The sequence below is a fragment of the Scomber scombrus genome, chromosome 3, assembly GCF_963691925.1.
Source record: "Scomber scombrus chromosome 3, fScoSco1.1, whole genome shotgun sequence".
Classification (NCBI taxonomy): Eukaryota; Metazoa; Chordata; class Actinopteri; order Scombriformes; family Scombridae; genus Scomber; species Scomber scombrus.
In genome coordinates, this window is record NC_084972.1 from 29,754,159 (window position 1) to 29,776,232 (window position 22,074).

A 22,074-nucleotide genomic window follows, 5' to 3' on the forward strand; every position below is an offset into this window, starting at 1 on the left:
GCTCGCCTCCACAAGGCACGGTTCCTTTTCCATTACAAAAAAGTACCTACTCAACGTGGGCGGGGTTGTCATAGCACGGCTCCGCGAAACTGCCGTGACTTCGTTTTATACGCGACACAAAACACATAAACAATGGAGGACATTGAGGCCGTGGTGTACTTGCTGCTGTATGTGGCTTTTTGTCACACACTAAGTAAGAAAATTGAGCCGGTTTGGATGTAACTATGGTTGTAACGCTGCTGCCGTTATATAAAAATGCCGGGTTTGATTCTTGTGTGGGACGGCTCATGACGCTTCCAGCGACAACTACCAATCAGCGGCCAGCAGTGTGTTGACGTCACATTTTAAAAAAGGACCAGGTACCAGGTACTTTCCCTAGTGGAAACGCAAAAAGAACCGAGGCGAGTCGAGGCGAGTCGTGCTGGAACGGTGTAGAGGAAAAGCGCCATAAGAAATCGGAAGCTGTGAATCGAAAGCTAATTTCAGGCTCGTTTGCTGAGGTAAGAGTGGGAAAATGCAGCTGCGCTATTTCATTGTTTTATGGGAAGCTCTAATTGTTAATCTTGTAACTTTTAATGCATAAAGTTTTCTGTTACCACACTGCTTTGTGTTGTTTTTATTGTTAATATAAGTCGTAGATATAGTTTGATGAGTCCATTAATATGTAGGCTAGACGAGTAAATTTAAATTAACAGCAGAGGAAGAAGGATGAAACTAAGAGCATCTGTCTCAACAGTAAAATCATCTGTTGAGTGTTTGATGGTTATTTATTTGACCCAATTTAAAAGATAACCACATTGAAATAATAAGAAAATGAGTTTTAATTCTCGCTCTCTCTGTTTATCCAATCAGCGAAGTTCATTCCTGTAAACAAACCCCACTCCAAAAGTGCTCTGCAGGGTCAGAGTTCATCTGGACTACAACAAAGGAAAACTGTCATTCTCTGATCCTGATACTGACACACACATACACACCTTCACACACACTTTCACTGAGAGGCTGTTTCCATTCATTACTGCTGTAGATCAACTCCCACTGAAGATATTACCTGTGGTCTCTGATAATAATGATGATGGTGATGATGATGATGTTAGCAGTGGGCCCAGTGCATCTACAGTGTAAGATGTACACCGCTGTATTTAAAACCACTTCAGCCTGTGTCTAAATAACTGAATCAAAAAGTAAACATGTTTGTCTGTTGTGCTTTCTAGTGTTTTCAGTAATAAAGTGTTTATAACACATTTAAGAGAGTCTGCTGCACTATTTGAAGATTTCACAATGAGATTATGAGAGTATTTTCCTTATTTTTTGTTTAGGTTTTCATTATACTCTGGACATAAGGTGTAAAGCCATTTAGGTAATTCTGGCATGTATATTGAGATAAGATTAATGTTGGATTATACCTCATATTAAAACATGGACAGTTTTTGTCAGTCAGCTGAAATATTTGTTTGCATACTCTTGATCACTTCTCATTCATAAACATAGAATACTTGTGACTGTAAAATTACCTCTTTTGTTTATGTATTTACTGATATAAGTTGCCTTCAGGGACCTGAACCACAGATGTGAGTTTTAAGCATATATTTTACATTTTGTTTTGTTAGTGAGTCAGACAAGCACATTTTTTATAAAGTGGTGTATAATTGTCACAACAAATGTTAGAAGACAATGAATGTATGATAAACTGGAGGTAATGTGCTGACTCTGTTTAAACCAACTATCTGGTGTAAATCATCCCAAACCTCACCTGAGATTCTATATCTGTCCTTTCTGATTTGGACATAACTCAAAGCATATAGTTGTAGGATGTGTCATTCAACTCCTGAACTTATGGCTAATATCTTTAATTGGGACATCATAGCTCACCTAAGAGCCTGCAGCTCACCTGCCTGCATGTCTCTGTGTTGGTCAGCTTGCTTCTGACAGGATTTTCCTAATAAAATGATGATGCCTGACATTCACAAACAGATCAATTGGACAAACTGTTGCTAATTTAACTTAATAATTCTCATGTCTTAATAACTTATATACAACAATAATCTGCCCCAACCCTCTCATGGAAAAGGCAGGGATGAAGTTATATAAATATTTCTCCTTATAAGATTAATGTTTGAACTGAGTACAGTACATTTTATTAGCCAAGATTGTCTGTTACTGAGACTTTGGTTGATCTTTATAAAGGACCTAATATCTAAATTCCCTTTAACTATGAATAACTCTGCTTGCTACACACAGTCCCAGGGTCAGGAAAAGTCTAAAGTAATTTCAAAGCGGTGATATTGTGATATATTTTCACAAACAAAGTGAGAGTATATATATATATATATATATATGTATATATATATGTATATATATATATATATATATATATATATATATATACATAAAAAGTCAGACACAGTGTTCCTCAAGCTTCAGTGTTTGAACCAATATTATTCACCTCACTTTTTTTCCCTTTTCTTTTCTTTTGTAGTTGTTGTTCTGCTCATCTACTGACTCACACTCCTGTCTAATAGATGGCAGTATATGCACCTATAAACTGGTCGGCATTCGCCAATAAAACCCAAAAGAGGAAGAGGAAGCACGCTTGCTCCTCTGAATTTCTGTGGATTCTGTCCGTGTTGGTTTTTCCTGTTGCTGAGGTAAGAGCTGAAAAATGCTGCTGTGCTGTTTCATTGTTTTATGTGGAACTGTAATTAATAATCTTGTAACTTTTAATGTATATTGTTTGCGGTTACTTATTTTTAAGGTTACTACACCATTTTGTGTTGTTTTGACTGTTAGTATAAGTCTCTTAGATATCATTTTCTCTTTTCTTTTTTTTATCTGAGTCCATAAAGTATGTAGACAAGGAAAATTTATGGAACTAACTAACAGCAGAAGAGGAGATGAAACTAAGAGCGTACTGTCTCAACAATCTGTTGAGGGTTTGATAGTTATTTAACCTTAGAAGATATCACAGTGATCTCTCTCTCTCTCTCTCTCTCTCTCTCTCTCTCTCTCTCTCTCTCTCTCTCTCTCTCTCTCTCTCTCCCCTCTTTTTAAATTAATCTGGAATTGAACAACAAGCCTAATTTTACTTTTAATATTAACAAACAAAGATAAATGTCCTCCTTTTGTCCCAAACTTGACCTAAATCGATGCTGGAGTACTTCCTTGTTTTATTAATTACGCGGCATAAATTTGAAACAACCGCTCTGTGTGTGTTTGACCAATCAGTGGCGTTCATTTCTGTAAACACCGCACCCAAAATTCCTTTACTTTTGGGAAGTTACCGCGCCCCCTCATTTCCTCCCAGCAGGGACTTCTTGCAAATGAACTGCAGTTGTGAGCTGCTGTTTGTTCTGTTTCTGCAGCTGTAAAAAAATAAAAAATAAAAAATGAAGATCCCTTTATAGAGAGGAGAGAGGAGAGTTGTATTGTAAATTGTAAAATCAAGATTGACAATACTAGGTCCAGGACAGGAACCGGTTAACCCAGCGTCTATAACCCAGGTTAACTTAGATAACTGTTTGGACTCATTGTGGATTTTTGCCTTCGTCACTTACATTGAAGGCATATTTGAAGCAGTGCTATTTTATTGTTTTATGTGGAGCTGTAATTGTTTATATTGTAACCTTTAATAGCCAGTATGAACAGTAGAATTACCACAATGAGGAAAACCTATTTCAATGTTCATATGAGCACATGCCTGTTGTTTTGGGACAAGATTAAGCTTTGAAGACAATTAGTAATTTGTTGTGATGACACCTTATGTTTTCCTGTCAAATTGAATGACCCTTGGCCAGAAATACTCCTTGTATTATTACAGAAAGTTTTATTGTTGTTAAGAGAGATGGAATAGGATTTTCAGTTAGTATTTTTCATTAATTAATCAAATCAATTGATAGCACATCAGTCTGACGCGGATTTTTGCATTCTCTGTTTGGATTGTTTTTTTTTTTTTTTTTTTTTTTTTTTTTAATTTATGCACGTCTGGTTCAGAGATGTATTCCACAGGTCCATTTCAGATCGGGTGCTGCATTTTGGACCTGTGAAGAACTCTACTCTGTAGCACTTCTACCAGTCAAAAACACCATATGGTACCTTTTTAAATAGTTGGTTAAATAAAAGTTAAAGAGACCGTTTTTATCTTAATGGATTTAAAGTATCTTGAAACAGACTTTGGATTGTTTCTGATTAGTATTTACATTCAGGGTGAATTTGTATTTGAATACCAACATTGGCCACAGATACCTGAACATTTACACTCACACAGGGGTGGAGAACCCACTCCTTCTTTAAAAAAGGTGGATTCAGTTGAACAGTTTTAGGAGAAACATCTAACAAAGCTCCACCTCTTCTCTGTGTTACTTGTGTCAAACCAGAAAACAGAAACTTTTATTCTTCCACTGAGAGGAGATTCACCATCAGACCACAACCTCGACATTCATAGACAGCTGAGGGCAGAAGTAATACTGAAATACTGACGCTGCAACTTTCAGCTGACTTCAATCACTGAAGGTGAGTTTTCAGAGAATTACAACTCAAACTGTGATTAATTACAAAATTAGGTACCATGACTGACTTCTTGTTTCAACATTCTGCTTTGTTGTTTTTAGCTTCACTCAGAGAGAAAATGGCTTCTGGACCAGAAAATGATCTTTCCTGTCCCGTCTGTCATGAAATCTTTAAAGAACCTGTTTTGCTGACATGCAGCCACAGCTTCTGTAAAGTCTGTCTGCAGGGATGGTGGACAGTGAAACAAGAACAGGAGTGTCCAGTTTGTAAGGCTGTATCTGGAAGTAACAAACCACCTCGTAACTTGGCATTAAAGAATCTGTGTGAGGCCTTTTTACTGGAGAGAGATCAGAGATCTTCAGCACAGTCTGAGCCTCTCTGCAGTCTGCACTCTGAGAAACTCAAACTTTTCTGTCTGGATCATCAGCAGCCAGTGTGTCTCGCCTGCAGAGACTCAAAAACACACAACAACCACATATTCAGACCCATCAATGAAGCTGCACAGGATCAGAAAAAGGAGCTCCAGAAATCCCTGAAGCCCTTACAGGAGAAAAAGAAGCTCATTGAAGATGTTAAAAGAAACTGTGATCAAACAGCAAAACACATCAAGGTCCAGGCCAGAGACACAGAGAGGCAGATTAAGGAGCAGTTTAAGAAGCTTCGCCAGTTTCTACAAGAGCAAGAGGAGGCCAGGATCTCTGCTCTGAGGGAGGAAGAGGAGCAGAAGAGTCAGATGATGAAGTACAAGATTGAGGCTCTGAGCAGAGAGATAGCAGTTCTTTCAGACACAATCAGAGTCACAGAGGAGGAGCTGAGAGCTGAAGACGTCTCATTCCTGCTGAACTACAAAACTGTGGTGAAAAGAGTCCAGCAGCGCCCCCTGCTGGATGATCCAGAGCTGGTCTCAGGAGCTCTGATAGATGTGGCCAAACACCTGGGCAACCTGGCCTTCAACATCTGGAACAAGATGAAGAAGATGGTCTCCTACACTCCTGTGATTCTGGATCCAAACACAGCTGACCCAGAACTCATCCTGTCTGAAGATCTAACCAGTGTGAGATGTGGAGAGAGACAGGAGCTTCCTAAAAACCCAGAGAGGACCAAATTCTCCTGCTCCATCCTGGGCTCTGAGGGTTTTAACTCAGGGACTCACAGCTGGGACATTGAAGTCGGAAACAACAAGGACTGGGAGCTGGGTGTGTTGGGAGAGTACGTCCAGTCAAACGGACGCTTACAGCCCGGACTGTGGAGAATATTGTTCTGTGATGGTAAATTCACAGCGTTCTCCACTTTGGATCCAGTCAAAGATCTGTTGGTGAAGAAGAAGCTGCAAAAGATCAGAGTTCATCTGGACTTCAACAGAGGAAAACTGTCATTCTGTGATCCTGATACTAGCACACACATACACACCTTCACACACACTTTCACTGACACCCTGTTTCCATACATTTACACTGAGAATCATCTCCCACTGAAGATTTTACCACTGAAGGTCTCTGTGACGGCAGACAAATGCAGTCAGAAATGACAATATCTACAATGAGATGATAGAAGAAACCATCACAGATTTAAAATCGCTGGACGTTGGTAATATTACAAATTAATGAGGAGAGTTTTTATTTTAACGGGGTACTATTTTTTGTGATTTTTTTTAATAACGTATAGCACTTGACCTAGAATAGTATAAAACATCATGGTGGGCTATACAATTTGTGAGTGATGCAGCAATTGTAAATATAAAAATACCAAAACAAACATTGTAAAAATGTTTTGAGCGATAATGTTGACGTGTAATGTAGAAACTTCATTCTTTTAAAAAGGTCACAGGATTTGACACTTTATTGGTGAACATCAGCTTTTTGATTTGAGGTCAAGAGTTCATTCTTGATCCTGCACTTAGTCTCATCTCAAGGCCCAACTAGTGGGCTTTGAACTGTACCTCTGTATTTACTGCACCTCTATTAAATTTCAGATTGAGGTGAAACTGTCTTATCAGTCCAAAATGAACCTGAACTTTCAAGTCATGATGTATATATGAGGTAGCTATTATTCTAGCAAGCATTGATTTAAGAAGTAGGGGTGGGATGTAATAAGTGTTGACTTCTTCCCACTCCCTTTCGGATGTTGTTGACATTGTATTGCATCATCTTTTTCTGTTAGTTGTAAGTTCACTGTTTTCAGTGAGACCATTGTGCTTTCTTTTTTTATATGTTGTTTTTTTTTTCTTCTTCTTCTTTAAAACATTCGAAATAAAAATAATCTAATCTAATCTAATCTAATCTAATGTATACAATGTTTTAAGGTTTTCTAAAATTTATTAAATTGTAATTTTAAAATTTAGACATTGCAGTGATATTGCAAAATGTTTATTTTAATTTCATTCTTCATATTTTTATGTTTTACACTCCTGTGATTCTGGATCCAAACACTGCTCATCCAAACCTCATCCTGTCTGAAAATCTGACCAGTGTGAGACGTGGAGAGAGACAGAAGCTTCTGAAAAACCCAGAGAGGTTTCATTTTTTCACCTCTGTCCTAGGCTCTGAGGGCTTTAATTCAGGGACTCACCGCTGGGATGTTGAGGTTGGAGACAATACAGCTTGGTCCATTGGTGTGGCAGCAGAGTCTGTCCGAAGAAAGGAACACACAGACATTAAGTTGCGTTTATGGGCAGTTAAGTTCAGTAAAGGTAAATATGGAGCACTCTCCCCACTGCATCCCTACACTGTTCTCTCAGTGAAGAAGAAGAAGCTGCAAAGGATCAGAGTTCATCTGGACTATAACAAAGGAATACTGTCATTCTCTGATCCTGATACTAAAACACACATACACACCTTCACACACACTTTCACTGAGAGACTGTTTCCATACATCACCAATTGCTTACTGTAATAAACCGGGAGCAAAGGTCAGTCAAATATAGACATAGCCTGGTTTCAATTGCTAATCAGCTGACTGAGCTGTACAGTAAAGTTTCTATCTGCTCATTGCCTTAAATGTTTCTGTTCCAAGACCACTAAACCATGGCGTCCTGGACTAAATAGTTATTTTCCAGTCCTGTAATGAGCTCAAGTTTTCAAACCATATTCACTGCAGGCTCTAAGGTTGCAGATTTGGCACATTTAACACTAATATGCTGTTCCCCACTGCTCACAAGAGTAATAAAATGGTCCCTTGCAAATAAGTTGTGTGTATTGAGGTCCACAGAAGGGTAGGCTCTAGCGACTAGCTAATGCAAATCAATAACAAAATTATGAAGTCTTCTCCATGAATTCATTACACTCTTAAGATATAAGGCCATCTACATACCTCTGGCCCATACATTGAGAAAAGATTACTTTCTGATTGTTGACTGATCATCATGAAATTTTAGAAAATGGCAGGTGATATGAACGTTTTTACTTATGATGTTTTACTAGTGTTTTTACCTGATCCTATCAAGACTTGTAAATTAATTTAAACATTAAAAAACAGACAAACAAACAAAAGAAACCCTCATTGAAAACTCAGAAACAGATGGAAACTAACAGACTCTGGGTTAGAAAGTCCATCCAGGATCAATCTCTATTTGCCTGCCACCAGAAAGAAAAGGCAATTTATGCCTAAACAATTACAGAAGAATGACACACCCCTTCTATAATAGAGGTGAATCCAGGTGAACAGTTTACAACAAACCATGTGACAAAGCTCCGCCTATTCTCTCAGTCACCTTCAACAAGTCAGGAAACAGAAACTTTATTCTTCCACTGAACTGAGACACAAACTAAGAAAGAGAGAGACAGATAACTAGAAGATTCACCATCAGGATAAAACCTCAACCTTCACAGACGGATAAAGGCAGAAATAATATTGGAAAACTGACACTACAACTGGCAGCTTACTTCAATCACTGAAGGTGAGTTTTCAGGGAATTACAACTCAATGTTTGACTTATAATAGGGTGTAGGTCTGGTTTTAACTTTGGTGGGGACATCTTTTCTCAGACAGTGAAACTAGTTTTGTTTTCTTATTACCTCTTCTTTTTTATATGTACACAACATTTGTGACTTTAAAATGCTTACTTTATTGAATATGTATTTCCTGGCAGAGAGAAAATGGCTTCTGGACCAGAAAATGATCTCTCCTGTCCTGTCTGTCATGACATCTTTAAAGATCCTGTTATCCTGACATGCAGCCACAGCTTCTGTAAAGACTGTCTGCAGAGATGGTGGAGGGCGAAACAAGAACAGGAGTGTCCAGTGTGTAAGGCTGTATCTGGAAGTAACAACCCGCCTCGTAACTTGGCGTTGAAGAATCTGTGTGAGGCCTTCTTACTGGAGAGAGACCAGAGAGATCAGAGAGATCAGAGATCTTCAGCAGGGTCTGAGACTCTCTGCAGTCTGCACTCTAAGACACTCGAACTCTTCTGTCTGGATCATCAGCAGCCAGTCTGTGTTGTTTGTCTGCATTCAGAATCACACAGAAACCACATATTCAGACCCATCAATGAAGCTGTACTAGATCATAAAAGGGAACTCCTGAAATCCCTGAAGCCCTTACAGGATAAAATGAAGCTCTGTAAAGAAGTTAAAGGAAAGTGTGATCAAACAACAGAACACATTATGGTCCAGGCCAGAGTCACAGAGAGGCAGATTAAGGAGCAGTTTAAGAGGCTTCATCAGTTTCTACAAGAGGAAGAGGAGGCCAGGATCATTGCTCTGGTTGAGGAAGAGGAGCAGAAGAGTCAGATGATGAAGTACAAGATTGAGGGTCTGATTAGAGAGATAGCAGCTCTTTCAGACACAATCAGAGCCACAGAGGAGGAGCTGAGAGCTGAAGACATCTCATTCCTGCAGAACTACAAGGCTGCAGTGGAAAGAGTCCAGCAGCACCCCCTGCTGGTTGATCCAGAGCTGGTCTCAGGAGCTCTGATAGACGTGGCCGAACACCTGGGCAACCTGACATTCAACATCTGGAACAAGATGAAGGAGGTGGTCTCCTACACTCCTGTGATTCTGGATCCAAACACTGCTCATCCAGAACTCATCCTGTCTGAAGATCTGACCAGTGTGAGACGTGGAGAGAGACAGACGCTTCCTGAAAACCCAGAGAGGTTTCATCTTTGTACCTCTGTCCTGGGCTCCGAGGGTTTTAACACAGGGACTCACCGCTGGGATGTTGAGGTTGGAGACAATACAGCTTGGTCCATTGGCATGGCAGCAGAGTCTGTCCGAAGAAAGGGACACACAGACATTAAGTTGGGTTCATGGGCGATTAAGTTCAGTAAAGATAAATATACAGCAGTCTCTCCACTGCATCCCTCCACTGTTCTCTCAGTGAAGAAGAAGCTGCAGTGGATCAGAGTTCATCTGGACTACAACAGAGGAAAACTGTCATTCTCTGATCCTGATACTGACACACACATACACACCTTCGCACACACTTTCACTGAGAGACTGTTTCCATTCATTAGCACTTGGAATCAACTCCCACTGAAGATATTACCTGTGGTCTCTGATGATGAAGATAATGATGACAGTGATGGAGGTGTTATTTTCAGTGGGCCCAGTGCATCTACAGCCTTGGTAAACCCATTTTCAATTTAAAACACTGAAGTCTGTGTCTACATAACTGAATCAAAAAATAAACATGTTTTATAGTACTTTTAAGACTTTTCAGTAATGAAGTTCATATAACGCTGTATTTCTGAGTATCATTAAAAAAAAGTCTGCTGCACTGTTTTAAATTTGCACTATGAATTTTAGGACATTATAAAACACTACATCCATTATGTATTTTTGGTCTTCATTATACTTAAGATGTAAGGTCATCTATATAACTCTGGCACATACAGTATATTGAGAAAAGATTACTGTCTGATTGTATTTCATATTAAAAGACAGCAGAATAAGACTTCACTGGATTCCTGTTTAATTTGCAGAAGTATAGTGAATTACTGTTTGTTAAAACATAATAAAACTAAAATAAAGAGACATTATTGATTCTAACGTTGACATTATACCATACCATTATACCCGATCCTATCATATTGTAATCGAATTAGAACAGTAGTGTCCTCCTTTAGCTCCTTATTTTCAGGGCACCAAATCAGTTAGAAAATATGTACGTCCATGTTTGTTTTAGATATTCACAAATTGGGGACATGCTCACACAAACCTGCTCTAAAGCACTTCTAGTGGCCGAAAACTCAGAAACAGATACAGGCTAACAGATTCTTCATTAGAAATGTTATCCAGGATCAAATTGTATTTTACTGCCATCAGAAAAACAAACAATAAATACACGACCAATTACAGAAGAATGAAACACCCTTTTTTTTTGATAGAGATGAATCCTGTTGAAAAGGTCTGCATTTAAAAGAACCATGTGACAAAGCTCCACCTACTCACTGCAACAAATCAGGAAACCGAAACTATTTTTTCCCGCTAAACTAAGAGAGAGACAGACAACCACAAATTCAACATCAGGCTAAAATCTCAACATTCACAGACGGATGAAGACAAAAGTAAAACAGGAAAACTGAAACTAAAACTAGCAGCTGACTGGAGGTGAGTTTTCAGAGAATCACAACTCAATGTTTGACTTGTAATAGGGTGAATGTTCGGTTTTAAGTGAGGTGGAGACATCTTTTGTCAGACAATCAAAATACACTGCTCGAAAAAACAAGTTCAAGCTGAAAATCTTTACTGATGTATTTGCATAATTTGTTGAGAAAAAATGGTATAGAAATGGTCAACGGAAACCAAAATAATCAACCCATTATGGGCTTGATTCAAAATCAAACGGAAAATTAAATCATGCTGATCCAACTTGCATGAATTTCATCACAGCAACTCATAATGTGACTCAGTAGTGTGTATGGCTCCTGCATGCCTGTATGCACTCCCAATAACATCTGGGCATACTCCTGATGAGTCGGCGGGTGCAGGGTGGTATCCTGTGGGATCTTCACCTGGTCCACGGGGCATCGGTGATCTCCTAGGCCAGTGATTGCCAACCGGGGGGGCGCCAACGTTCCACTAGGGCTCGCGAAGCCCTCTTGATTTTAAGGGGTGTAATCATTTAATGTGTTAAATATATTGCGAGGTAAGGGCGCGTGTAACGTGAACATCCCTCCTGCAGTATACACAGAGGTTAGAAACGAACTTCAACAGGGAGCTGATGGAGAAATGGGAAGCGTTAGAGAGAAGAGACTGCAGGCCTGCGCAGTAGACCAGCAGAGAGACAAACAGTGGTGGAGAGTTGACAGAACATGTAAACTCGTTACATTGCTGTAAGTGCAATAAGAGCTTCGTGAGTAAGCCAAGAAGAGTCATTTATTAATGTATCAGTGCAACCTGCGCAAAATATGGGCAGACTCATAATGTAGAAAATTATTGCAGTAAAGAGTGTAATTTGTGCAACAACAAAATGAATGATATATCATAATACGAAACAGAAAAATGAGAATGAGAATGGCCACTGATACCAGAGCTGCTGTTGAAACACAAGAGCCAGTAACCGAGAAAACTGCCACTTATAAGTTCAGTAACTATCAAATGGTTTCCACCTTCTTATAATGCTGTTCCTTTGATGTTTAATTCTGTCACAGATATAACATAATATAGCCTACCCAGCTCAACTAAAATTAAAATGGGATTTAAAAATAGGGAGTATATCCAATATATGTTTTACCAAAGTTTACAATGGTAAAAATATGGGCCCCTCAAGAAAAACCACTGTCCTAGACAGTCTATGGTGGTAGCCTACTTGCAGTGGTTCTAGCTTGTACACCGCCCTGGGAAAACCTCCTTTCGTCCCCCAGCTGAGGGCGCCACAGACCACTGAGAGTTTTTAAAGAAAGCCTTAAAACGTTTCTTTGTAGCAGAGCTTTTGACTTCAGTGAACCTTGGCAGGTTGCTGCTTTTATGCACTTATTTTTATGATGATTTGTTTCCTGTCTTTTATATTGATGCTTTTACTTTGTAGCACTTTGAGATGTGCTTCAATTGTAGTCATCACTTCTGCAACCCCCTTGGTTGGCACCTCCAGTATGCTACCCCATGCCCCCACTCACCTACACCCCTCTGACTAGAAACACAGCCGCCCCCCACTGCTCTTCCTATCTGCACAACATCCCCACCCCCCACCACAGAGCCCCCCTACTCCAACCTGTCCCTCACAACAATCCAGGTGAGATCTTATTGTTCTGAGCCATAGACCTCTGTTGTTGTCCAAAAACAATTAAAAACATGTCATTGAATCACACCGTTGCACTGTGTGACACGTTTGTTTGTCCCTGAAAGAAGTGGTTACTGTTGGTTTGGTTCTGCATGGGAGATTTGTTGACAAAAAGAATAATATAGAAAATCTCCAGCATCAATTCTTTTGGGTCTCTGGCACAGCAGGATAACTTTTATGCTGTTGGATAGTTAAATCTGCTGCCATTAAGCCATCAGCATCTCTGAGCATCTGAATCAAAAGTAAGGCATCAGCATCTGTAGTTATTTCATTGCTGAGAAACCATTTATGAACTTTGTGGGTGGGGGCAGAGCTTCATTGTGTAAGTACTGCAGTAACTATCTTGCTGCAGCTCAACAATGTGGAACAGTTTGGTGTTGACAATTGACAACAACTATGTGGAGTCAAAATCACAATCACATAACAATTTACACTGGCACTGGTAGGGATGTATGACTTCTATATGTACAAAAATCTATTGTCACAACAAATATTACAAGACAATGGATATACATACACACATTTATGCCTATGACTCTCACTGAATAACTCAAGAAAATGAGATACCATGACTGAGTTCTTGTTACAACATTCTGTTTTGTGTGTTTTCAGCTTCACTCAGAGAGAAAATGGCTTCTGGATCAGAAAATTATCTCTCCTGTCCCGTCTGTCATGACATCTTTAAAGATCCTGTTATCCTGACATGCAGCCACAGCTTCTGTAAAGTCTGTCTGCAGAGATGGTGGAGAGTGAAACAGGCACTGGTTTGTCCAGTTTGTAAGGCTGTATCTGGAAGTAACAACCCGCCTCGTAACTTGGTGTTAAAGAACCTTTGTGAGGCCTTCTTACTAGAGAGAGATCAGAAATCTTCGGCAGGGTCTGAGGATCTTTGCAGTCTGCACTCTGAGAAACTCAAACTCTTCTGTCTGGATCATCAGCAGCCAGTGTGTCTCGTCTGCCTGCATTCAGAAACACACAAAAACCACAAATTCACACCCATCAATGAAGCTGCAAAGGATCACAAAGAGGAGCTCCAGAAATCCCTGAAGCCCTTACAGGAGAAACTGAAGCTCTTTAAAAAAGTTGGTCGCACAGCAAAATACATTAAGGTCCAGTCCAGAGTCACAGAGAGGCAGATTAAGGAGCAGTTTAAGAAGCTTCACCAGTTTCTACAAGAGGAAGAGGAGGCCAGGATCTCTGCTCTGAGGGAGGAAGAGCAGCAGAAGAGTCAGATGATGAAGAGGAAGATTGAGGGTCTGAGCAAAGAGATGGCAGCTCTTTCAGACACAATCAGAGTCACAGAGGAGGAGCTGAGAGCTTAAGACATATCATTCCTGCAGAACTACAAGGCTGCAGTGGAAAGAGTCAAGCAGTGCCCCCTGCTGGATGATCCAGAGCTGGTCTCAGGCGCTCTGATAGATGTGGCCAAACACCTGGGCAACCTGGCCTTCAACATCTGGAACAAGATGAAGAAGGTGGTCTCCTACACTCCTGTGATTCTGGATCCAAACACTGCTCATCCAGTTCTCATCCTGTCTGAAGATCTGACCAGTGTGAGGCGTGAAAGGAAACAGAAGCTTCCTAAAAACCCAGAGAGGTTTGATTCGATTAAACTTGTCTTGGGCTCTGAGGCATTTAACTCAGGGACTCACATCTGGGATGTTGAGGTTGGAGACAGTACAGGCTGGTATATCGGTGTGGCAGCAGAGTCTGTCCAAAGAAAGGCAACCATACAGGACATAAACGTTTACATTAAGTCTGGATTTTGGGCATTATTGCTCAATAAAGATAAATATAAAGCAGTCTCCCAACTGCATCCCTCCACTGTTCTCTCAGTGAAGAAGAAGCTGCAGAGGATCAGAGTTCATCTGGACTACAACAAAGGAAAACTGTCATTCTCTGATCCTGATACTGACACAAACATACACACCTTCACACACACTTTCACTGAGAGACTGTTTCCATTCATTACTGCTTTGAATCAACTCCCACTGAAGATATTCCCTGTGGTCAATGATGATGACGATGACGACGATGATGGAGATGATAATGATGGAAATGGTGGTGATTATGATATTTTCAGTGGGCCCATTACAGCTGCAGCCTCATTAAACTTATTTTCCTTTTTCAAGAAGAGTTTTCAGTGATTAAGTGTTTATAACACCATATTTATGAGTCTCATGAAAAGTCTGCACTGTGGAGAAAGGATTACTGTCAGATTGTACCTCACATACATACCTGAGCACTACTAGAGGAATGACATACTCCTTTGACTGTTGGGGTGAATCCAGTTGAACATGTTTATATTAATAAGAAACCTTGTGATGAAGTGACTCATACTTTCTGTATCACCTTCAACAAGTCAGGACACAGAAACTTTATTCTTCCACTGAACGGAGACCGAAACACAGAGAGAGGCAGTAAACCAGATGATTCATCCTTTAGACTAAATACCTCAACCTTCGCACAAAAATGAAGGGCGAAATAAAACTGGAAGCTAACTTTAATCACTGAAGGTGATTTTTCAGAGAATCACAAATCAAAGTTTGACTTTGTAATAGGGTATAGGTATGGTAGGGACATCTTTTGTTAGACTGTTAAACTGGTTTTGTATGTGCACTTTCTCTCTGCTCCTAATCCACTCATGGAGAAGGGGAGGGACAAAGTTATATAAATATTTCTCCTTATATGGTCAAGGAAGATTAATGTTTGAACTGAGTACAGCACATTTTATTAGCTAAGCTGTATACCACCCGTTCGTGTTGGCAAATTTGATGTTCACATTTTGAAGTTGGATGGCAAACACAGTGATGGTACTTAGAAATTGTGCTTTCAGTGTGGTAATCTTGGCCTGTATTTTAAAGTAAACTGTGACTTTTGATCTTTTTCTCAGTGGTTCTGTCATTTTAAGGACTCGGTCTGCAAATCTGTTATATTTTTCTTATTGTCAACAAATCTCATGTGGAAAGCCAAACTAAGAATGAACTCATCCTACTAACAAGTATTGTGTGTGTATACAAAGTCTGATATATTGTATATTCGTCTAAGCGATAGACCTCCATTGTTGTCCAAAAACTACTGTAGCTTTTTGAGAAAAGGCTGCAAAGAATAAAAATAGTGAAACGACAATAACCCTTCACAGAGACCCCACAGAGCATGTGCAGACACATTTACAAGAGATTGTGTTATGTTATGTATCACAACAAGCTAGAGAGTCTCTGTAAACAGAACTGCGTTTCTGCACATGCTCGGTGGCTGTTTCTAAGCAGGTTATAATGACCACTGTCCTCAGGGCTAAATTAACATGTCTCTCAGTGCAGCAGTGTGGCTCGCTGATGTGTTTTTGATCATTTTTGATTGAGGTCTATGGCACAGAAGAATACGATTTATCAGACTTTGGATAACAACAAAAGAAAACTGTAATTCTCTGATCCTGATACTAAAACACACATACACACCTTCACACACAAGCAATTTCAAAGTTGTGACAGTGTGATATCATATTGTTGCAAACACAGTGAGAGTACTTTGAACTTGTACTTCTGGTGTGGTAATCTTGGCTTTTATTTTAAAGACAACTTTGACTACCGGTCTTTTTTTCTGTGGTTCTCACTGACTTAAAGGTTAGGTTAAACAAGCCTGATGTACTGTATTCCTCTGTGCCATAGGCCTCTGTTTCTGTACTCTCTGGCATTAACTCAACAATGTAGTACAGTTTGAAGTTGGGTATCAACCCCATATCCCGCCCTTTCACTCTTTATCACAATAAACCATGTTTTGCAGAAAGAGAACACAAAAACTTAGCAACTCTGCATAGCCATGCAATGGCCATGAAACAATTCCCCTTGACAGTGGTAGGAACGTGTGCCTTCCGTACATACCCAAATCTATGACTCAAACTGAATAACTTAAGAAAATGAGATAACATGACTGACTTCTCATTCAGCATTCTGCTTTGTGTGTTTTCATCATCACTCAGAGAGAAAATGGCTCCTGGATCAGAAAACGATCTCTCCTGTGCTGTCTGTCAGGACATCTTTAAAGATCCTATTATCCTGATATGCAGCCACAGCTTCTGTAAAGCCTGTCTGCAGAGAAAACAAGACAAGTACAAAAAAGAAAAAGAAGTACAGGAGTGTCCAGAGATGTTTTGTTTTTGAGTCAAAAGCTAAACCATGAACATAGAAACCAAAGCTAACAAAACCATATGTCTGAACTTTAAATATGGCCTAATATCAACTGACTGATTTTGCTCACTGAATAGGTTCTCTATACTGATGTAAATAGTATAATAACAAATCAGTTGACTGAGCTGTAGAGATACAGTGTGACCTCATACTGAACTTTAAATATTCCAACTTAAACCTGACAGTTCAAAAATGCAGATGATCAAATGTCAACATGTTTTCAATGTCATAAAGTTTCTATCTGCTCATCACCTTCAGATTTCTGTTCCAAGACCGCCGAACCTTAGCGTCCTGGACTATCTGTGGATGTTGGTAATGTTTGATTTTTTTTATAACGTATGGCACTTGACCTAGAATAGTATAAAACATCATGGTGGGCTATACAATTTGTGAGTGATGCAGCAATTGTAAATATAAAAATACCAAAACAAACATTGTAAAAATGTTTTGAGCGATAATGTTGACGTGTAATGTAGAAACTTCATTCTTTTAAAAAGGTCACAGGATTTGACACTTTATTGGTGAACATCAGCTTTTTGATTTGAGGTCAAGAGTTCATTCTTGATCCTGCACTTAGTCTCATATCAAGGCCCAACTAGTGGGCTTTGAACTGTACCTCTGTATTTACTGCACCTCTATTAAATTTCAGATTGAGGTGAAACTGTCTTATCAGTCCAAAATGAACCTGAACTTTCAAGTCATAATGTATATATGAGGTAGCTATTATTCTAGCAAGCATTGATTTAAGAAGTAGGGGTGGGATGTAATAAGTGTTGACTTCTTCCCACTCCCTTTCGGATGTTGTTGACATTGTATTGCATCATCTTTTTCTGTTAGTTGTAAGTTCACTGTTTTCAGTGAGACCATTGTGCTTTCTTTTTTTATATGTTGTTTTTTGGTTTTTTTTCTTCTTTCACATATTCGAAATAAAAATAATCTAATCTAATCTAATCTAATGTATAAAATGTTTTAAGGTTTTCTCAAATTTAGCAAATTGTAATTTTAAAATGTAGACATTGCAGTGATATTGCAAAATGTTTATTTTAATTTCATTCTTCATATTTTCATATTTTACACTCCTGTGATTCTGGATCCAAACACTGCTCATCCAAACCTCATCCTGTCTGAAAATCTGACCAGTGTGAGACGTGGAGAGAGACAGAAGCTTCTGAAAAACCCAGAGAGGTTTCATTTTTTCACCTCTGTCCTAGGCTCTGAGGGCTTTAATTCAGGGACTCACCGCTGGGATGTTGAGGTTGGAGACAATACAGCTTGGTCCATTGGTGTGGCAGCAGAGTCTGTCCGAAGAAAGGAACACACAGACATTAAATTGGGTTTATGGGCAGTTAAGTTCAGTAAAGATAAATATGGAGCACTCTTCCCACTGCATCCCTCCACTGTTCTCTCAGTGAAGAAGAAGAAGCTGCAAGGATCAGAGTTCATCTGGACTACAACAAAGGAAAACTGTCATTCTCTGATCCTGATACTAATGCTACAGTTACGTAAAGCCATCTACATAACTCTGGCAAATATATATTGAGAAAAGATTACTGTCTGATTGCATTTCATATTAAAAGACAACAGAATTAGGCTTCACTGGATTCCTGTTTTATTTGCAGAAGTATGGTGAATTACAATTTGTTAGAGCATAATAAACATTTCAAAAACACTAGACACTGAGCACCACTGTTCCCCTCACTAAGATGACCCTGCCTGTTGATGAGGATGGCAGAGACATTATTGATTTTGATGATGCTGAAATTTGAGAATATGTGAGGAGATACTGTCAAAGTGTTGTAAAGGAGTTAAAAAATGTGTATTGTCCTTTAAAAATCCCCTGGTCAAGAACAAAAACCATCAGACTCAAACAAAATGATTCTTGATTAGAATGTGTGTGTGTGTGTGTGTTTGTGTGTGTGTTTGTGTGTGTGTGTGTGTGTGTGTGTGTGTGTGTGTGTGTGTGTGTGTGTGTGTGTGTGTTTGTGTGTGTGTGTGTGTGTGTGTGTACATGACTTTTGCTTTCACTCTCTACCGTGCACGCTCTTGGTCGCTCCAGATTCCGGGATATTGTATCTAATTTGTCGGACAGCTGGGATGTTTGCTGTTGTTTGCGGATTGTTAATGTGGAAAATTTGGATGTGCAAACAAGACGTTAACAACATGCTTACTATAATAAAACCGGAGCAAAGGTCAGTTAAATACAGACTGATCCTGGTTTCAATTGCTAACCAGTTGACTGAGCTGTACAGTAAAGTTTCTATCTGCTCATCGCCTTCAGATTTCTGTTCCAAGACCACTAAACCATGGCGTCCTGGACTAAATAGTTATTTTCCAGTCCTGTAATGAGTTTGAGTTTTCAAACCATATTCACTGCAGGCTCTAAGATTGCAGATTTGGCACATTTAACACTTATATGCTGTTCCCCACTGCTCACGTGAGTAATAAAATGGTCCTTTACAAATAAGTTTTGTGTATTGAGGTCCACAGAGGGGTAGGCTCTAGCGACTAGCTAATGCAAATCAATAACAAAATCACAGACAGTCTCATTATGAAGTCTCCTCCATGAATTAATTACACTCTTACGATATAAGGCCATCTATGTAACTCCTTAAAAAAAAACCTGGTTGAAAACTCAGAAACAGACTCAAACAAAAAGACTCTTGATTAGAAATGTCATACAGGATCAATCTCTATTTGCCTGACACCAGAAAAAAGGCAATATATGCCTGAGCAATTACAGAAGAATGACACACCCCTTCTATAATAGAGGTGAATCCAGTTGAACAGTTTATAAGAAACCATGTGACAAAGCTCCGCCTATTCTCTCAGTCACCTTCAACAAGTCAGGAAACAGAAACTTTATTCTTCCACTGAACTGAGACACAAACACAGAGAGAGAGAGACAGATAACTAGAAGATTCACCATCAGGATAAAACCTCAACCTTCACAGACGGATAAAGGCAGAAATAATATTGGAAAACTGAAACTACAACTGGCAGCTTACTTCAATCACTGAAGGTGAGTTTTCAGGGAATCACAACTCAATGTTTGACTTATAATAGGGTGTAGGTCTGGTTTTAACTTTGGTGGGGACATCTTTTCTCAGACAGTGAAACTAGTTTTGTTTTCTTATTACCTCATCTCTTTTATATGTACACAACAGATGTGACTTTAAAATGCTTACTTTATTGAATATGTATTTCCTGGCAGAGAGAAAATGGCTTCTGGACAAAAAAATGATCTCTCCTGTCCCGTCTGTCAAGACATCTTTAAAGATCCTGTTATCCTGACATGCCGCCACAGCTTCTGTAAAGTCTGTCTGCAGAGATGGTGGAGAGAGAAACAAGAACAGGAGTGTCCAGTGTGTAAGGCTGTATCTAGAAGTAAGAACCTGCCTCGTAACTTGGTGTTAAAGAACCAGTGTGAGGCCTTCTTACTGGAGAGAGATCAGAGATCTTCGGCAGGGTCTGAGGGTCTCTGCAGTCTGCACTCTGAGAAACTCAAACTTTTCTGTCTGGACCATCAGCAGCCAGTCTGTGTTGTCTGCAGAGATTCAGAAACACACAACAACCACAGATTCAGACCCATCAATGAAGCTGCAAAGGATCACAAAGAGAAGCTTCAGAAATCCCTGAAGCCCTTACAGGACAAACTGAAAGTCTTTGAAAAAGTTAAAGGAAACTGTGATCAAACAGCAAAACACATTAAGGTCCAGGCCAATGACACAGAGAGGCAGATTAAGGAGCAGTTCAAGAAGCTTCACCAGTTTCTACAAGAGGAAGAGGAGGCCAGGATCTCTGCTCTGAGTGAGGAAGAGCAGCAGAAGAGTCAGATGATGAAGGGGAAGATTGAAGGTCTGAGCAGAGAGATGGCAGCTCTTTCAGACACAATCAAAGTCACAGAGGAGGAGCTGGGAGCTGAAGACGTATCATTCCTTATGAACTACAAAGCTGCAATGAAAAGAGTCCAGCAGCGCCCCCTGTTGGTTGATCCAGAGCTGGTCTCAGGAGCTCTGATAGATGTGGCCGAACACCTGGGCAACCTGGCCTTCAACATCTGGAACAAGATGAAGAAGATGGTCTCCTACACTCCTGTGATTCTGGATCCAAACACTGCTCATCCAGAACTCATCCTGTCTGAAGATCTGACCAGTGTGAGACATGGAGAGAAACAGAATCTTCCTGACAATCAAGAGAGGTTTAAATCTTCTATCTATGTCCTGGGCTCTAAGGGCTTTAACTCAGGGACTCACAGCTGGAATGTTGAGGTTGGAGGCAGTACAGGCTGGTATGTTGGTGTGGCACCAGAGTCTGTCCAAAGAAAGGGACCTACAGACATGAAGTCTAGATCATGGGCAGTAAAGCTCAGGGAAGGTAAATATACAGCACTCTACCCAATAAAGTACTCCACTGCTATTTCAGTGAAAAAGAAGCCGCAGAAGATCCGAGTTAATTTGGACTGGAATAAAGGAAAACTGTCATTCTCTGATCCTGATACTAACACAGACATACACACCTTCAACCACACTTTCACCGAGAGCCTGTTTCCATACATTAGCACTTGGAATAAATTCCCAGTGAAGATATTACCTGTGGTCTTAGACAAAAGTGGTAATGTTAACAGTGGCAGAGCACAGATATCTTGGCCCAGTACATCTGCAGCTTCAGTGGGCTCCCGTCCTGTTTTCAAAGGTCCAGTGCGACACAGATAAAAACAGAAACAACATGTGAATCTGTAGTTATTCGTGTAATCAGTAATAGAGTGATTATAGTGAATTTAAGAAATGCAGTCTTCTAAAATAGTCAAGATATTCTAATTAGTGTGTGAATTTTGTGTATTTTGTTTAGGTCTTCATTATAGCCAAAATATAAGTGTGGGGTTATGCTAGAAAAGACGCAGCTTGTGTTGCATGTTCATGTAACATCTAGGAATAGTTTTTTCACTTTATCACAACGGCCACACCTTGAAGTGCAAAGGCTGAAAAGGGCGACACAATGTCTTTTAAATATGTAGTAGTGTTGACTTCACAAGTAATGTGTAACTAATGAAAAAATGAGAGCTTGAGAGACAATTTGAGATTTAAAAAAAAATAGTTCCTGCAGTGTGTGCTTCTGGTCAGCAGGTGTCACTGTTGTTAAAATAAAAATACACCTAACTACAGTA

General features: G+C 39.6%; 4 protein-coding genes and 1 pseudogene across 4 annotated transcripts in view; all 5 read left to right on the forward strand.

Moving 5' to 3' along the window:
- Positions 1-22,074, forward strand: part of mtss1 (MTSS I-BAR domain containing 1) — a 215,471-nt gene that overhangs the window by 118,885 nt on the left and 74,512 nt on the right. The window lies entirely within an intron of this gene.
- LOC133976255 (E3 ubiquitin-protein ligase TRIM39-like) lies at positions 404-14,870 on the forward strand (annotated as a pseudogene).
- LOC133976249 (zinc-binding protein A33-like) lies at positions 4,622-6,031 on the forward strand. Its single transcript, XM_062414406.1, has one exon. The coding sequence runs from the start codon at positions 4,622-4,624 to the stop codon at positions 6,029-6,031; it is 1,410 nt and encodes a 469-aa protein (XP_062270390.1).
- Positions 8,598-10,123, forward strand: LOC133978143 (zinc-binding protein A33-like). Its single transcript, XM_062416503.1, has one exon. It carries the CDS (start codon positions 8,598-8,600, stop codon positions 10,086-10,088), a length of 1,491 nt encoding a protein of 496 aa, XP_062272487.1. The 3' UTR covers positions 10,089-10,123.
- LOC133976264 (zinc-binding protein A33-like) lies at positions 20,129-21,622 on the forward strand. Its single transcript, XM_062414429.1, has one exon. The coding sequence runs from the start codon at positions 20,129-20,131 to the stop codon at positions 21,620-21,622; it is 1,494 nt and encodes a 497-aa protein (XP_062270413.1).